Genomic DNA, 18,650 nt, shown 5'->3' with positions numbered 1-18,650 from the left:
TGGCACCTGATGCTGCACCCACAAACACGTTGTTGACTCCAGGTTTTAGTGGAAAGTGGATCCAAAAGAGTGAGTTTGTACTGGGCTGGCACCTTAAGTCGTGTGACCATGGCACTTCTTTATTAAGTCCATCCATTGTCAGCTGTGGCCTGAGCTCTAAAGGCTGAACTGGTTTAGCTTGATGAAACGGCACTAGACAGAGAAGATTGTTCATCTACAGAAAAAGTGTACAAAGCAAACAAGTGCTTCATTTAGAGATGGTAAAACTTGGCCATATAACTCAGTAATGGAATGAAAATGCGGCTTAATTCTTGTGGGGAAGTGATCATGAAAAGACCGTGATATTTGATGGCTTCAGATCCTCTATCTCATTGTCACAGCTTCTTAAAATCAGCCTTCTCTGGGCTGAAGCTTTGTCTTCTGCCCCACCATGCCGGGTTGCTGTGTAGTTTTTACTGCAGGTTGGCCAACCTTCTGGTGATCCTTTGGTGAGAGAGCACCTGGCAAGGTGCAGTCACTGCTCCAGCGGTGAAATCTGCCTCTGCATTGTGAGCTCCTCACCGGTCGTACTGGAGGACGTGGATGAAAACAAGGTGTCTGAGAGCAGTGAAGCGAGGCCTTGTTCTGCAGTGAGGATTGTGTTTTAGCAAACCATTAAACTGATAAAGGCAGTGGGAGCTGCCAGCGTTGCTCTTCAGCACGCGGGGTGGGGATCCAAGCGTGGATCCGCTGCTCTCACAGGGGGGGTTACGCGCAAATGCAGCTCAGTAAAAATCCTACTTTCTCTAAGTGCTCCACAGTGAAGATAGAGGAGTTTTGGTGTTTATGGTTTATCTCCTTTTCAGCCTGGGAAGCCACTCACGTAGTCAGCTCTGCCATACCGCAGTCAGTGCTGAATCAATACAGCGGTGACGTTAACTGATCAGCTTCCAGCAGAGGCAGCTTCCAGCTCGGAGCCCAGCATCCTACTGGCCCTGCGCGAGCAAGAGAAAGGCTTGAGGGTTGTCTCTAGAGCAAGTGGGAAGGAGAATTGCTGGGGCATGGCAAAGCCAAAGCAAAGGTGGAAGAGCACACAGAAAAGCAGGAGAGCAGGGAGTCCCTGTGCACGCCAGCTCTCCTGTCCCTCCTGGGGGGATTCTGGCACGGGCAGAGCTCTGCTGTGGCTGGGCTGTGTCGGGGGGCAGATGGCAGATCTCTTCCCAGAAAAAAACCCTCTGCCTTTACCACTGCGGAGTGCTGCTGTGTGCTGACAGCAGTGCTGTGAGACCCCCACCGGGCCTTGCGCTGTGCTGCGCTCTGAGCTGTGCCCTTCAGGAACTGTTTGCCATCTCAAACGCAGGTGCCGGGTGGCAGTGGCAGGGAGGGGGAGGGCAGGGAGGGGGCAGTCGGAGGTGGCTGTCCCTGGCGTCAGCTGTGGTGCGCCCATGTTTTCCAGGCAAAGGCATTACTTCTGCAGCGTCCGAGGAAACTAGAGGTGGCCAAAAATGGGTGCTGCGTGGCCCAGGGATGTGAATTTGAGCAGGGTTTAGATTTGCTCCATGTTGAAGCTCTGTGGTTTGGACATCATGCTGGCATGTGGGAGAGTGGGATTCGGGGCTCTGCTCCACCACAGAGTCGTGGAATGGTTTGTATTGGAAAGGACTTTCCAAGATCATCCAGTCCAAGCTGCCTGATCTTCCACTAGACCAGGTTGCTCCAAGCCCTGTCCAACCTGGCCTTGGACCCCTCCAGGGATGGGGCAGCCACAGCTTCTCTGGGCAACCTGGGCCAGGGTCCCACCACCCTCCTGGTACAACGTTTCTTCCTTATGTCCGACCTAACCCCAGCCCCGTTCAGTTCAAAACCACTGCCCCTTGTCCTGTCGCTGCAGGCCCTGGTCAAAAGTCTCTCTCCCTCTTTCCTAGAAGCCCCTTTAAGTCCTGAGCGGCCGCAGGAAGGTCTCCCTGGAGCCGTCTCTTCTCCAGGCAGCGCAGCCCCAGCTTTCTCAGCGGGGGACCACTCAGTCAAGGAAGTGGCAGATTTTGTTGTAATTTGGTCATTTCCTAGCATTTCTCTAGGCTCTGCAGGTAATGGGGGAAAGGAGCTCCTCCAGGCTGCAGCTTGGACACCCTGCGTTGGGAGGCTGAGGCAGATGATGTAGCACACTGCTTCGCTTTGGGGCGTTGGCTTATGACCTGGCTGGTCCCCGACTCTAGGCTCTCATCTTCCCAGGGATGTGGACCCCGTGATGGGACCCTGTGATGGGACCCCGTGCCAAGCGGTGCATGTGCCCAGCAGGCACGCTGGCACGCGCGGGACGGGAGGTGAGCTGGGCACAGGGGGGTGTTGTTCCAGGGTTGCGTCGATGGCTTCTCTTGTCACCAGGCACTGTGGGTAAGAGGAGCTGACAGCTCTGGCAGGGCTGGCAAGCAGCGCTGACAGGCTGTGTGTGCCTGATGGGTGAGCTGTACCAATGTGACTGTTGTAGCTGTCACCTGAGGAAGTGTGGGGTGAACTTGAGTTAATGCACTTTTCTGGCTGGAACATGCCATTAGGGTGAAAAAGTCCCTGGCCCTTGCTTGTGTTGGTTTTGCTTCAGTACCCAGTGCACTGCTGGTGCGATTTTGAATTTTTGGTGTCATGGGACAGAACCTGAGCGGGGACACAGCATTGCAATGGAGCTACAGCAGCTGGCGTTGGCTGTATTTGTAACATGGGTGTCCCCCTTGGACTCCCGGTCATCCAGGGACAAGCAACGGCCCAACTAGAAATGTGGCATCCAGGTTTGTTCTTTTTCATGGGATCACGACGCATTGGTGAGAAGGAAGCTCAGGAGATCACAGCCCCTGCCACAGAGCAGTGCCAACTGCATCAGGTTGCTGATGGCCTTGTTCAGCTGCGTTACCAGTATCTAGAAGGATGGAGATGCCATGGACATCAGTCCATGTGTCGTCTGGGCCCTGGTCCGGTGTTTGATCACCCTTATGATGATTTTTTCCCCCTTAATATTTAACTGGAATTCCCTGTGTCTTGTTCTGTTGCCTCTGTCCTGCCCCTGTGCACCATCAAGAAGAGTGTGGCTTCAGCTTCACTCCGTTCTTCCACTGGGTTGTTGTAGGCAGCAATAAGATCTCCCTGAGCTTTGTCACCTTCAGCTGGACAAAACCTGCCTGTCCTCATTTGTCCTGTGCTCCATCCCAGACCACCTTGATGGCCTCAACTGACTTCACTCCTACACAATGTGTTTTGGGGAACCCCAGGCAGAACACAATGCTTTAGTCGTGGTCTCACAAGTGCTAGATGGAAGTGAATGGTCCCTGTCCTTGCCCTGCTGGCTGTCCTTCTGCTCACCCAGGCCACAATGAGTTTACCTTCCCTGCTGACTCCTGGGCAGCCTGATGTCCATAAGGACTTGGGAGCTCTAGGTGCTTTCTGGCCAGCTGGCCACCAGCCCGTCCTGCAATGTGCATCCTGTCCCCAACACAGGACGCTGCATTTGCCTTTGAGCTTCATGGGGTTCCTGTCAGCCCCTTTCTCCAGACTGTTGTGGTCCCCCTGAATACCAGCCCTGTCTTCTGTCATTCTTCCCAGTTTGGTTTCTTCTGCAAACCTGCTCAAAGTGCACTCCACTCCGCCATCCCAGGTTACTGGTGAAGATATTTAATGGTAATTTCAGACCCAACATCACTCACTGAGAGCTTACCATTAGGAACTGGCCACTGCTTGGACTTTGTATCGCTGATCACAACCTGTCAGTCCAGACAATTTTCCACCAACCTTATCCAACTTGTGTCCTATCAAAACGTCTGTAAGAATACTGCGGGAGTGTGCGTCAAAGGTCCTAAACTCAGGGTGTGCACCATTCCCTGCTCCCCTCTTATCTGCACAGCTAGTCGTCTCATCAGAGAAGGCCATCAGGATGGCACAGTGCAATTTGCCCCCAGTAAATCCACGCTGGCTGTTTCCAATTACCTTCTTGTTCTTCTGGGAGGATTTACTCAGTGACGTTCTCAGTGACTGGGGTGGGGGGGGTTGCTGAGGGGTTCCCCAGATCCTCCTCCCAGAAGATGTGTGGTGTTTGCCCTTTTTTGCCAGTCCTCTGGGACCACCCATCATCACCTCTGTCTTTGGAAGACAGCAGAGAGGTGCTTTGCAGTGGCATTGGCCAGGTCCAGCAGCATGCTCAGATGCATCCTGCCTGGTCCCATGGACCTGTGTATTTCCAGTTGACTTAAGCATGCTCAAAGTCTACTTCCCTCTCTATGGGTAGTGTCTCATGCCACTGGCCCGTGCTCAGAGGGCACCAGGAAGCCAAGGACAGACCTTACCTGTGATCACCAAGACAAAAGAAGAAATGGAAACCTTTGCCATGTCCTTGGTCACTAGAGCTCCTGCCCCACTGAGCAGTGTGACCACAGCTTCCTTAGCCTTCCTTAAGCTCTTTTGTACTTAGAGCAGTCCATCCTCCTGCCCCGCACACCCCTCACACCACTCCAGTTGAGCTCTGGCTCTCCCAGCTCCTTCCGGGGTGCTTGGGCCATGTGTCTCTGTTCCCCCACCTCCCTTCCTCCATTTGCCTGTGGGATTTGGGGCGAGTTGAACTGGAGAGCTGATTTAGGTATGCCTGATACTTTAAGCGTGGTCCTTGTGTAGGTATTTCTGCAACAAGGGCTTCACTGGTTTGTATGGACTTTTCTGTGAGAAAATCACTGAGTAAAAGGAGGAGTAAGGAACTGATTCCCCCCTTTGTTAATGTGTTGTAAATCACGAACAACCGAGCATTAATATTATGGACTTTTACTCTGGCTTGGCTGTTGTCATCTCCAGCCAAAAGAGCCTCATCAGACCTGGAGCTTTCATAGGAATGGCTTTGTCTTACCCTGGGCCAGCTGGACAGGCTGTGTGGAAGCCAACAAGGTAGGGAGGCTCATGTGAGCATATTGAGCTGGGCTGGTCCTCTGGCCGCAGTCCTGGGGCAGCCAATGGTGCTGGCCTCTTCCGTGGGAGCACAAGTCCAAAGAAGATGGAGGAGATGGAGGATGGACTCCTTTTTACAAGGATTCACGTGGAAAAGACGAGGGGTGATGGGTACAAGTTACCCCTGGGGAGATTCCGATTGGACATTAGAGGAAAATTTTTCCACAATGAGAACAATCAGCCATTGGAATAATCTCCTCAGGGAAGTGGTGGATTCCCCAGCATTGGACACTTCTAAGGTTCGGCTGGACGGGGTGCTGGGCCAGCTTGTCTGGACTGTGCTTTTGCCAAGAAAGGTTGGACCAGGTGATCCTTGAGGTCCCTTCCAACCTGGGATTCTGTGATTGATTCTGTGATTCCAAGAGCCCACAGCAAACTGGTCCCAGGGGCAGCCTGGCTCCTGCACTGCTTCTGCACTGAGGAAAAGTTGTTTTCGTGTTCAAAATTCATTACGCTAAAACCACTCTGTTTGTCCCCGTTTGGCAGCAGCAGTTACAGTACAGCAGCCTGCCTCAGCCGGGTCTCCGGCAGCAGAGATACAGGGGCTTTGTGGTGGCAGCTCTCAAGGGCATCCCCAGCTCAGAAACGTTGCCAAGTGATGCAGGTTCCCAGATGTCTCAACAGCATTTTCTGTGTTTTCTATAAGTAACAAATTTTGAGTTGATTACAGAGCAAAAACTCCTATTTACATTCCTCCAAACATCAGTACTCTTGGAACCTGTGATATTCAGAATAGCTTTTGCTCTAGTTGCTTTTGGGCTTGGTTTTTCTAGCCAGTGCGGTGGAAGTATTCACCTCGCTTGGACTAGTTCAAACACCGAAACGAACCCAGCTGGTGTGAACCCAGGTGTGGGATCTCAGCTCCCCCTGTGACCCCAACGGGCTCAAGAGGAAGGCTGGCCTTCCCCCCCCCCGCCAGGGTCCCCTAGGGGATGAGCACTTCAGAATTGTCTTTTAATTAAAGCATTGAAGGCCAAGGCCCCAGGTTTCAGTGTATGCTTTGGGGGGGTTTCAAAGCCCGCTGTGGATACCCAGAGCTGTGTGAGCTCTTTGGAAATCCAGCTTGGTGGTTCATGCAAATTGGGCTGCTTTCCCCAAGTTTGGGGAATGAAGAGTCTCTAGCCTCAGGTGACATAACCTCATTTCCTAATTTGAGTTAATATTTTCTTTTTAATGAGTTTCTTTTGTATGCAAGGTGCATTTTTGTGTGCTTTTTATTTACTTTGAATATTCAGGTAGTTTTATTTAATGGCTGAAAGCTACTTCAGATGTTTTTTCTAGCCCATTTTGCATGAAACTCTGTGTTCCTTCAAAAATCAAATACATTTTGTAGACATGTGGGATGCTCGTGGGAACATAAAATAACAATCTGACAAAATAAACACCGAGTTAAATAACTCCTTAAGTAAAAGAGGCATGGTGTGGTACGCCGATTGGCAGAAAGGGGGGTCATTCAACACCCAGGTTATATTTGGCTGCAGATCAACATATGTTGGTACTTTTCATGAGAACGAACTGGATTTTAGGGAAACGATTTTGAAAAGGCAGAGGAAGAGTGACTTGGATGGCACACCGCACCTTTGCTGGATTTCAAGGCATGGTGCTCAGGAGCTGTTGGGACTTTGCTTTGGGCTGGGCACCTCTCGAGCAGAGGCTGCCTGCTGAAGCTCAAGCTGGCGGGAGGTTTTCGTGTGAGGTTTGCCATCAGAGTGGGAATAAGATGAGCTGAGCCTGAGTCTCCCCCATAAATACCAAGCTGCTGCTTGCTTAGAATAGCTGCAAAGCAAATGCAAGTATATCTTCAGGATGTCTCCAGTGCTGTCTCCTGGAGGTAGGAGTATGTTGGCTGGGGCTGCTCCAGATGTACCAACACCCGGAGGAGTGTGTGAGCACCAGCGTGCACCAGGCTGACCCTGCAGGGATGCTGCGTTGCACCGGTCCCCCATGTGTAGAGGCTTTGGGAGCTGCTCCAGCTCAGCAGGGCTGGGTGCAGCCTTTTGGGTCGGCTCTCTGTGAGCTGTCACGCTCTAAGGGTGAGCTCCGGCTGTGCTGGTGGCCCTGAAAGTCCCAGGGGGAACACTCATCAGGAGTTTCTTCATCGTGTCATTCTCTCCATATCATCTTTCTGATCCTTTCTGAGTATCCTCTTTTCCTATCCCTTTATCATCGCCTCTTCTCCTTTCTCTTTCCACCATTTCTCCATATCTCCTGCTGGTCCCCACTCCTGGGGTTGGGCTGCATGAGCAGTTCAAGGGGTGAGGCTGGGTAACACCCTTCTCCCCCCACAGCAGTACCATCGAGTGGTCCAGGTGCCTGTTGCATGTCCGAGTGATGCTGAGTGCCCGGGACGGGTGTGTGCGATGCGCCCCGTTAGTCACACACTGTTGCACCTGCTGCGTGGCTGAAGAAGCACACATGCACTTCTTGCTTGACACAGTGTTGGATTTGGCTTCGCTTGAGACTCGTGTGCCAGATTTGCCTGGAAAGGGAGGCTCTCAACCCTGCGGAGGAGGATGGGGGGATACTGGTGGGTGACAAATGGGACACGAGCCAGCAAAGTGCGCTTGCAGCCCAGAAAGCCAAGTGTCTCCTGGGCTGCATCCCCAGCAGCATGGCCAGCAGGGCCAGGCAGGGGATGCTCCCCCTCTGCTCCGCTCTCCTCACACCCCCCCGAGCACTACGTGTGACAGGGTGACAGTCTCACTCCCACCAAGGGTAACCTGTGACACCGCCCTTGCCAGACCTTCCCTCCTGGTTCAGTGAAGGGGATGGGAGCACACTGCAGGGATTGGTTGATGTCGACAGCCGTGGAGGGAGAGGAGCTCCGAGTAGCGTGAGGGCAGCCAGCACTGTCGGACCTGCTGCTCCGGCCCCGCTCGGTGGGCATAGCTGGGTCCCATGTCCTGCTGGCGGTGGTTCTCCATGATGTGCAAAGGCCGTCGGTTGGAGTGAAGCTCCTAGCTGCAGGGTAGGTTTTTCTGTGCCTTTACAGAAACAGCCCAATTGTTCCCAAGAACAAGATGAGGCAGATGCGTCCCTTTTTTAATTGCAATCAAAACTACCTCCAAACAAAGCCTTCCACAACCCCGAAGAGGTGTAGTGGGAGATGTCCCTGCCCACTACCCTACCCCCCACCCCCACCAAAGTTGGGGGGGTTTGGACTGGGTGATCTTTGAAGCTCCCTTCCAACCCCTACCATTCTGTGAGTCTGTGAGTCTGTCGTATGAAACTCGGATTTCTGGCATATGGGGGAAAGCGCTCATTCAGGAGACACAAGTGTTTGGGTGGAGGATGCATGTGATGCTCTGTCCTGGCCCTCCTGGGACATCTTCAGGGCTGTGGGCAGACAGCGAGCCAGGCCCCAGGGTGGGTGCTCATGCGGCGGTGAGCTTCCCCCCGGGGGCAGCAGCCAGCACTGGGAGGGGGGAGGGTCAGCGTGTTCAGCTGGACCCCTGGTCACGTGTAATTCCAAGGTTTTCCGGTATGTTTCCTGGAAAATGGAAAGCAGCCTAGTAAGGTGAGGGTGCTCTGTGTGCAGGGGGTGATAGCTCTGCCACACCATCCGCCCTGGGCTGGCAGCTCTGCAGGCAGCCGCTCAGTTTGGGGCAGGTTTGGTCCATCCTGTGCCTGTGCCAGGTGCGGCACATCCTGGCAGTGTGGCAGAGGCGGGCAGGGCTCGACCCCCGGCACCGTTGTGGCCTCAGCTCTGGGCTGCTTGGGCACAAGCTGTAGTGTGGTGCAAGGAGGGCGCTGCAGCCGTGACCCACGGGTCTGGCACCACCCCGGGGGGTCCTCTGGGGGCTGAAGGCTGTGCTTGGGTTGGGCTTGGGTGAGGGGTGTGTCTGGTTCACTCCCCCCCGGGGCCATTGTCGCTTGCTGCCACCTGCTCCCCTTGTGCTTTGTTGCACTCCTTGGAGCAGCTTTTGGGCTGGAAATGCTTTTTGCACTGCTAGAGGCGTGCGGGGTGCTCAGGGGTGAGCCTTCCTCTGGCTCAGGGGTGGCAGATCTCTCCCTCACCACCTGCTCCCTCTTCCTCTCCCATCCGCAGCACTCGACGCTGTCACGCAAGTTCGTGGAGGTGATGTCCGAGTACAACGCCACGCAGACTGACTACCGGGAGCGCTGCAAGGGCAGGATTCAGAGGCAGCTGGAGATCAGTGAGTAAACTCAGAGGGGGGGACACGGCCGGGCTGCGCGCACCATGGGGGCCGCGTCCCGCAGCGGCTCTGGCGGGGTCAGAGCTGCTCCCACAGCTGTGCAGAGCTGCCGCGTGAAAACCTGGGGGTGCGTGGAGGCTGCAGGAGCAACTGGGACACGGCTTCCGCTGGTGGGTAGACACGTGGTAGTATCTTGCATCCCGGTGTCAAAACGCATCCAGCGAAGTGCAAAAAATTCCCCTCAGATTTTCTTAAATGCTGCGTAGAGAGCGCAGGGAGCACAAGGAGAGAAATTTCTTCCTTATTTGCAGCTAATTTTGAAATCAAAGCAGCCAGCAGGAATGCCTGACTCCCGTGTGTTGCCGTGCCTTCCCCCGGGGTGCTTTTCGTTGTGGGTGGACTGAACCAGATGTGGAACCAGGGAAGGGAGCTCTCGAGATGGGGGCACTCACAGCTCCCAGCTGTTTCCCTTGCTGCAGGAGGAGCACGAGCCTTGGTGCCTGCCCCAGGTAGCTCCCGGGACCCAGGACCGTGATGGCTCTTAGTAGCAGTAGTGGTGTCTTCTGGCCGAAGGTGGGCCCCAGGTGACACCTCTGAGGCTGTCACCACGGTGGCGCTAAGATCTCCAGGTGTCATTCAGAGCCCATCCACAAAACCTGCACTCCTGGTTGTTCTTCTGGGCAATTGGTGATACCTGGTTAGTTTTAGAGAAATGTAGTCATCTCCCAGCAAAGAAGGACCATGCCACCACTATAATTAGGGGAAATAAACAAGCAAGGGAGAAGTCAGGGCATGGAGAGATTAAAAGACTTTTTTTTTGCAAATCATCTTATCTCATCTCATCTCATCTCATCTCATCTCATCTCATCTCATCTCATCTCATCTCATCTCATCTCATCATCTCTTTTTGCAAATAATGTCACCTCAGAGAGATGTCATAGTTTTTTGTGCTCAAAATGAAAGAATCTGAAGCCTAGTCCAGGTGGTTTTTTTTTTTCCTGACAAACAAATGGGTGTTTTTCTTCTGTTTCACAACTCAGCGTGAATAATAAGGTTGGGGATCTTTGAGTCAGCATGGTGTCCATGAAGGTCACCTGTGGGAATGTCCTTCATGAGCCGCAGGTGCCTGGGAGTCTGTGTGCTAGTGGAGTATGGTGGTTTCTGTGGAAGGCTAGAAGGAGACCTGGCTGTGCAAGCCTTTCTTCTGTTAAGATTAGTCTTTATGATGCATAATAATAATAGAAATGTTTCACACTGGCTGCATGGAAAGGTTCGCCGACCTGAGGCTCAACAAGAGCTTGACATTTAATGTAAGGCAGGATGGTGAGTGTGTCACTGCTCCAGCTGACCGACTCGTTCATCAGCTAAAGTCATTCTGTAGGTGATAACCCAGCCACAGGCGTGTCTTGTAAGGGAAATAGGAATTTAAGGTATCCCTATGCCTCCCTTCTAAGAGAGAAGATTTGAAAGGACTTGGCCAGGTCTGCAGACCTGAAAGAAACCGTCCTCCTTCTTTTTCTGCTCCCGGATTTTGGAAGGGCTCTGCTGCTCTGCTTAAATTATGGAGATATATTAAATTATACTTGCCTTCGCTCTGTCCGTTCTGCCAGGCTGTCAGTGCCTGACAAAGCGCTGATGGGCACGAGGGAAAGGCTACTCCGCACTCACCGCGGTGCAGCGGCTGGGTGCAGAGGGGGTGTCCTAGTTGGTGACGTTGAGGGACGTGCTTTCCCTTCGGGGTGGAGGTGTGGAGTAGGTGCAGGATGGGGTCTGTGCTGGGAAAGTACACAGTTCTCCACACAGTCCTTTGCAAAAGCTGGGTTCCTCTGTCAGGATGTCAAAAAATCTCTTCTGGCAAAAAGTCTTGTCAAAAGCAACAAGCTTGTTGAGGTTTTCTCAGGAGTGCTTCCTGGGCAGAGGGCTCTACTCGTTCTGGGGTGTCTCAGCTGGCACCTCCCGTCCCTGCTGCTCCGGGGGGATCTTGAACAGGCTTTTTTGAACGGAGCTCAGCTGGGATGTGGCAACTGCACAGAGCCCTGTGAAATCCTCACTCTCGTTTTCAGCTGATGAATCCAAAGATAGAAAGTGCCAGGAGCTCTCACAGTGAATCACTCTGGTTTTGAAGGTATGAGAGCAGGGACTTCTCAGCTGCTCTGGGGAGGCTCCCAAGCGCCTGGCAAGCTTCTCCATCCTAACTGCATCTGCCTTTTGCTCTGGAAGTAGGACGGCTGCAGAAGAAATGGTGATGTAGAGTCACTGCCCCAGGCCATAGCCCCTGGGGCTCCCCACAGACCCTGCAGGATCTGCCCCTTCTCCTTGTGTAGGCGCTGCCATGTCGGTGTGTGCCAAGGGCTGTACCTCGGTGACCCTTGCTGACACCCCTGCCCGGCCAGCGCATGCTGAGCCTGGGAGCCTGTCCGATGTGGTGAAATGGGTATCCTCTCCTCTCCCACTGCTTCTGCCCCAGCCTTAATCTTCACCCTCATCCCCCCGCCCCTCTTAGTCACTCGCCTTGTTCCCAAACACACCGAGACCACAGATGCTGTGGAAAGATCGCAGGATGTGCCACGTCCTGGGGTTGGTGACGGCAGGACAGGTGCTTGGTGGCTGTCCTCTGCCTAGGCTGTGCCTCTCCCCGTCTCTGCTGCTGGGAGCCATGCTCCCCAGGCACGAGCCTTGCGCTGCCTGCGGTGGGAGGTGTTGCTCCTTCACTTCTTTCCCCTGTGTTTTGTCCATTGTGAGAAATGACATCTTAAATCTAATTAGGTTTTGCTCCCAGAGAAATTGGATTTGAGGCTTGGAGGAGCTTTCTGTGATGAGTGTGCAGCTTCGAAGCCATGGAGGTGCTGCACAGCCGCTGCTTGTTTTTATGAACAGTTTTGTTATGTGCGAGACCGAGGAGCCAAAAATAAAGCATCTGCTGTCTCCAAAGGCACTGCGAGAATTAATCAACCCCTGCCCCACCGTGCAAGACCAGGTTAATTGATGCACAGAAAGGCAAGCTGTGGATGCATCCCGAGCTGCCCTTGAGCCAGTAGAGTCTGGGGGCTGCTCCGGGCCCGGCGGCTCCTCCGGGCAGCCTTGGATGGTCCGGACGTGCTTATTTAGGATACCTGTGATACTTTCATCTCAGGAATGACCATAGGATTTATCTGAGCTAAAAAAGTGAAAATGCCTGCACAGCGTTTGGAAGTTGGCCCCTGTGGCCCTCCCCCCGGCCGGGCTCAGGCTGAGCAGAAGGGGTCCTGAGGGACAGGGAGGTGGGTGGCAGTTTGTGACATGCTATGCAGGCTTTTACAGCTGCGGGCTGCTCATGCCAACACCACCGCTGGCAGTGCTAACCTGTCCGAGCTGGGAGATGGCCAAGTGGGTTGGGTCACTCCTCCCCATCGCCTCTCCATGCACAGGGGGATGGGGCATCTCTCCATGAGTTGTATGGATTTGTATCTAATGAGAGCTTGAAAGCCAGATCCAGACAGAGAATCCCAGCCTTTGGAAGGTGCCTCATCCTCAGTGTTTCCAGCCTGAGCCCTAGTTGTTGCTCTGTGGGTGCTTTTGCAGCCCTGCTGCCAGGAGGAGGGGTACTGTGAGCCGAAAGAGCCCAGCTGGGCTGTTACAGTTGATTCAGCTGTGGCACGTTTGACTTTTGCAGCCCCAAGGTGCCTGAAGTCTTCCCTATTTGTGGAGTGTCTGGCATCCAGAATTGGGCCAACTGGCGTTCGGCGTCAGCTGGGTGATGGGTGTGAACTGAGGCACTGGAGGCTTCCCTGGGCGCTTCCCCAGGGTTTTGCATGCCCTGATGGAGCTGCTTGTGCCCCGTCCCCTGGGAGCTGGTCGATGGGGACCATCACTCCCTCCAGCTGGGCATCGCAGGATCGTGCAGTGGCCCGGAGGTGGAAAGTCTCTTCGGTGGCTTCATGTCTCCGCTTCTCCCAGGGTTTCTGATGGCCCTGCTGCACCATGACCTGTGCATCGTCTCTCGTCATTCTCTCCTCGCCAGCTCAGGGCTGAGTTTGGTTCTCCCTCTGTGCTGCAGCTCCCAGCGATGCTCTGTGGTGCTTTGCTCGTTGCCAGAGCTGCTGCTCCCCAGGAAACTTTAATTTCTAGAGATGCCAAGTAAGAGGCAGATGTACTCTGGAGCTTTCTGGGGAGGCAGGGGTCGAGTTCTCATGATTTTCTAATGTTTTGCCAAGTTTCAGGCCAGGGTTTTTCCCCAGGCTCCTCTGCCTTTGTGGGCATCTTGCACTGACTCAGTCCTTTCATTCCCGTTTGTGGCTGTGCAGTAGCTCTGTGGTTACGCGGGCAGCAGATCAACCAAGTATCTAGCACACTTTCATCTGATTTTATTGGTGTTAAGGAGCTAATGACAGCCTTTCCAAACCAGGAAACCTAGCCAGAAGGCAGTGGACTCCCTGGGAAGTCCTCGGGGGTCCTGCAGGTTGGTTATACAGCTTCGGCAAGCGTTGTGCTGGACGGCGTGGGTGAGATGTAGCCTCTGGGCCTTGTGCTTTGGCTCAGCGTTAAAGCAAGCTCTTCCTGACCAGCTATGGCCTTTGGCCAAGCCCACGTTAGCTGGCCGGTTGCGAATCCGTGTGAAGTCTTTGCTCTCGCTGCAGCTTCTACCGGCCCCAGGCTCTGCAACAGGGGAACAGGGCAGCGAGGGGGTGATGAGAGCTGGGATTAGAACGTGTAACCCGCATCCCATCCCATCTCTGCCTGCGAGAGACGTGGCATCTCCTGGAGCTGATCCCATTGCTTGCCCTGGAGGCTGTCTTCAAATTTGGCTTGAATTGGCCAGAGCAAGTGGCCCTTGATGGACTGCGCCTGGCATGCTTCTTCTCACTGTGCCAGTGACTTCTCGGAGTTGAGCACGGTCAACAGGAGGGTTTGTAAATCTGTGCTGTTCGAGCCGTTGTTCTCCATTCCTCGAACCAGGGAGGTTTCAGCTGAGAGCAAGGAGCCAACAGGCAGGAAGGGGGTGTCATGGGTCACTCTTTGCGAGAGTGATGCTCTGTCACCCTAAAACACGTGGTGGTGTCTGGACCCTTCCTGGAGCTGGGGAAGGTGGGGAGGGTGGTCAGCCCAAGGGTCATTGGCATTACGGAGCTCCTCAGACCCATGAGCATGCAGACGGTGGAGCTCAGCCCTCACCTGCAGCCGTGAGCTTACACGGGTACGGACGAGGGTCAGGTTGTTCTCTTGCTGCAAGCGGCTTCTCAGGGCTCTGGCGGCACTTACAGGTCTTAGTTGTCTACCAGCCTCACACAGGATTTGTACCTCTGACGAGGGATAGAGATGAGTCCAGGAGCTGTGTGAGATCAGGCCTGGGCCACCCAGCCCATATCTGAGCCGTGCTGCAGAGGTCCCTGTCTTCAGCCTGACTCTGGCCTTGTTCCTGGGGCAGTCTCGGGTCCAAGATACCTTGTCTCCAGCCCTGTCTCCTGGGACTTTGGATCTTTGTTGTAGTCATGTCGTAGGACCATGGACTCACGGAGTGGTTTGGGTTGGAATGGAACTTCAAAGTTGATCCAGTCCAGCCTCCCTGCTGTGGGGCAGGGGTCCCTGTCCTCTGGCTCCAGCTGCTTCTCTTTGGAGCTGCAGACCAAGCATGGAAGAGCAAGTCGTGACTCCTCTCCCTCTCTGGTTCTTGGGTGCCAACATCTCGCACATGGATCATCTCTCTGCTGCTTTGGGCAAGTCCCTTTTCTTCCTCTTCATAAGCTTTATTGTACTTTTAAAAGATGTTCTTAAGGTCTGCTCTGTTTGTTATTTGGTTGTTATTTTGGTCCGGATTTTGTTATTTGGTCGTTATTTTGGTCCGGATTTGGAGAGGTACTCTGTTTGCAGAGGAGAAGCAATGAGCTGTGGGTTGGGCTCCCCGCTGAGTCACTCGACAGAGTTCCTCCCTCCGTCCCCCAGCACCGTGGGGAGGAGCTGGCTCATTTGAGGCTCCTCGTGTCTGTCGAAGGCAACTTGCTTGTCCCCCAAGAGTAGTAGAAACCGCTGCTGGGAGAGCCCGAGGCCAGGAGACGTGGTGGCGCTGCCCTGGTGCTCTCCCTCGCCCATCTGGGCCACCATTCTCTGCGGTCCCCTGATGAGCGTGTGGCCCCAGGGAGGTCTGGGTGCTCCAGTTCCCACACAACACCAGAGCTTGCCATGACCTGAACCGGTGGCCCAGGAGCCATTCCATTGCCGTGAAAGCTCAGCATCTGTACACAGCAGGACCGAGCTCATCCCATTGTGCATCCGGGAAGATGTCCCAAGCTGCTGCCAGACAGCCCTGGATGTGCTGGGAACAGTGCTGGCTCCTGTGGGGTCTGTGCCCCGGATCCCTGCTGCGAGAGCCAGCTGGGCTGTGCTCACAGGGTCATGGAGCCACTCCTGTCAGTTATTAAAATAAAAACCCCATTAGCTTTTTAGGCTATGAAATATTAGTCACATAAATAATAGAGGAATTCCTTCCTGGCTGCGGGCAGTTAACTTGCAGAGAAAGTATTTAATTTCAAGAAAACCGATAAAAGAAAAATTTTGTTTTAATGACTTTCCATTTTCCCTCCTGGGCACTGCTTTCCTCTTGTTCCTTTTTATTTTCTCCTTCTTCTTCCAACTGTAACTGTTTTTTGGGCACCCTGGCAAATGCCTTCCTCTCCCGTGCCGCCTGTCCGTCACCGTGCTGTGTTGCTTTTAGAAGCCGCGTGAACGGCTTCTCAGCTCACGCCTTCTCCTGCCATGTCCCATCTGTGCTGGCTGCGGCGGGTGCTGGGGGAGCTGCTGGATCCAGCCCTGCCTGACTCGGCGGGCATGACACAGGTTTCAGACCTCACCTCTCGGGTGCCAGGTCCCTTCACAACCCTGGAGGCTCTGTCCCCTGTGCTCGGGGCACTGTCACAGCCTCTAGCAAGTCCTGCTCCTTGGAGGCCGTTGGGAGAGCAGCTCCTTTCCCTTCAGCCCGCTCCTCGCTTCCCTCTGTTCCCAGGAGGAGAAACAAATCTGGTGCAGGCAACAAGGAGCCGTGCAAGACTCTCACTGCCGGCAGGGGAGGCACAGGCACAAGGCAGATCAGGGGAACGATCCCAGCTGCCCGCTACACATCTTGGAGTGTGCCCTCCGGCCTCCCAGAGCTCCAGGTCCCAGGCGGTGTTTGCAAGGGACCCCAGGGACATTCCTGCACCCTGCCACCCTTCCCCAGTCTTGGTGCTGTGGTTATTGCATTGGCCCAGAGAGCATCCGGGAAGCTTTTGTTCCCTGCTTGTGATGAGGAGGCTGCACATTCCTGGCCCAGCCATGGATGTAAACCCTGTTGGTCGGGTGGGAAATCAGAGCTGATGAGCATTAGCAGATAATCAAGCCTTTGTGCTGGAGTCTCCTGCTCATCGGGGGTGTGTGCTTGGGTTTATTCCCTCTCCCTTCGTGCAGCCTCCTGGCCCCAGGAGACAGCAAACAACCTCCACACGGTGCTGGTAACGCTGCCCAGAGCCTGCAGGCTCCCACATGTGTCCTGCTGCCATCACCACCAATATCTGCTGATATGGCATTGTTTTTCTGAGACGAAGCCAGAAATGCACTTTTCCATCATGGACACTCAGAGCGCCCAAGCGTATGGGGCCGCAGCAAAGAGCAGAGCACACGAGCTCTCGGTGGTCTTGTTTCTGCATCTCAGGGCAAGAGAATCATAGACTCACAGAGTGGTTTGGGTTGGAAGGGACCTTGAAGATCGCCTAGTTCCAACCCCCCTGCAGGGACACCTCCCACCAGCCCAGGTTGCTCCAAGGCCTGTCCAACCTGGCCTTGAACCCCTCCAGGGATGGGGCAGCCACAGCTTCTCTGGGCAACCTGGGCCAGGGTCCCACCACCCTCCTGGTACAACGTTTCTTCCTTATGTCCGACCTAACCCCAGCCCCGTTCAGTTCAAAAACGCTGCCCCTTGTCCTGTCACTGCAGGCCCTGGTCAAAAGTCTCTCTCCCTCTTTCCTAGAAGCCCCTTTAAGTCCTGAGCGGCCGCAGGAAGGTCTCCCTGGAGCCGTCTCTTCTCCAGGCTGCAGAAGCTGAACTCTCTCAGGCTTTCTCCAGAGCAGAGGTGTTCCAGCTGTGGGAGCATGTTGGTGGCCTCCTGTTTAGTGTCGGCCAGGTCCATGTCTGCGTTGTGGTGGGGAGCCCAGAGGTGGAGGCTTGCGGGGGGTGTGAGGAGAGCGGAGCAGAGGGGGAGCATCCCCTCCCTGTCCCTGCTGGCCACGCTGCTGGGGATGCAGCCCAGGAGACGCTTGGCTTTCTGGACTGCAAACGCACATTGCCAGCTCGTGTCCCATTTGTCACCCGCCAGTGTCTCCTAGTCCTTCTCTGCAGGGTGCTCTTCATCCATCCATCCATCCATCCATCCATCCATCCATCCATCCATCCATCCATTGTGCCCCTTCCCAGTCTCTGTTGGTACTGGGGATTGCCCCAACTCAGGTGCAGGACCTTGCAAAGAAAGAGACTTGTAATGAAGTGTGGAGGTGTCCCTGTTGGAGGAGCTCCCCAGGTAGGGGTGGCAGCAAGCACCGTGCCTGTGGGGTGGTTGCCAGACATGGCTGGGCGGGCAGGGGCCCCCACAGTGCTCCCTGGGGCACTGACACGCTTGTGGTGAAGGTCTGGATGGGGTTCAAGGTTTTGGGCACCTCCCCGGTCCAAGCCCTGGTCCGGCACTGCTGGAAGCAGGGAGCATTGTCCTGTGGGCTGTCCCTGCGCTCTGCCACGTCTCCTCCATTCCCCCATTCAGAGGGGGATACTGGAGGATGTTATTGTCCCTTTCGATACAACTGACAGAGCCTGTGGCCAGCGTGTCACAGGGGAGCACCGTACCGGAGCCCAGCCCTTCCCTGCCTGCCCTTCTGCTGTTTTTGTGTTGGTCGGGCTTGGTAAAGTTGCTTCGTTAGCTGCTCCTGCGTGGCTGCCCTGGTTCGCTCCTGATCGCGCCGGTGGGATATCTCCTGCCCTCTCTGTAGGTGTGACCTGCTCCCAGTCCCCCTCCCTGGCAAAAGCCTGCCCAGCGCCGCCGTCTCTGTTCAGCACTGCGATTTCACGGGTCCTTCCTGGCTGTTGGCCTGAAGAACATGCTGCAATTAATGGTGGACAATCAGTGTAACCCATAGAGCCATTGATAGCTCTCTGCTCGGTAGCAGTGTAGAGTATGTCCATGGGGAGGGAAGGCAACCGGGCACAACGGGTGAATTGCTCCCAAAAGAGCTGAAGGTACCACCCTGGGGCCAAGGAGGGGGGCTGTGTCACAGGAGGAAGGACGGAGCCTGGTTTCTGTTACACACCTGCAGGGCTGAAACTCAGGCAGCCCGGTGACAGCAGCAGCGCCTGCCAGGCCGGCAAGCCCTGCTGAGACCAGTGTGCTTGTGGCCTTGAATTGGCCCGGGATGGGGTTTGCCAAGAGCATCCCTGCTCTCCATCCCTCCTCCACCACAGCTCGCCAACTGGTTGCTGATGGCTGCCGGTCCTTTGGCACCACTCCCTGCCCCGCAGGAATGGGCAGCTTGACCAGGAGGGACA

The 18,650-nt window shown here is 54.8% G+C and overlaps 1 protein-coding gene across 2 annotated transcripts in view; it reads left to right on the top strand.

Moving 5' to 3' along the window:
* Positions 1-18,650, top strand: part of STX1A (syntaxin 1A) — a 96,591-nt gene that overhangs the window by 71,839 nt on the left and 6,102 nt on the right. For both annotated transcript variants that reach the window (XR_010072047.1, XM_063341934.1), the window contains exon 6: positions 9,005-9,113. Coding sequence is in view for 1 of the 2 variants with exons in the window: in XM_063341934.1 (XP_063198004.1) it covers positions 9,005-9,113 (109 nt within the window). In the remaining variant the exon portion in view is untranslated. The remainder of the gene's footprint in view (positions 1-9,004; positions 9,114-18,650) is intronic.

The sequence above is a fragment of the Chroicocephalus ridibundus genome, chromosome 7 (assembly GCF_963924245.1).
Source record: "Chroicocephalus ridibundus chromosome 7, bChrRid1.1, whole genome shotgun sequence".
In the NCBI taxonomy this organism is placed as follows: Eukaryota; Metazoa; Chordata; class Aves; order Charadriiformes; family Laridae; genus Chroicocephalus; species Chroicocephalus ridibundus.
Note: the sequence above shows the minus strand (reverse complement) of the source record. Positions and strands in the feature narration are given on the sequence as shown.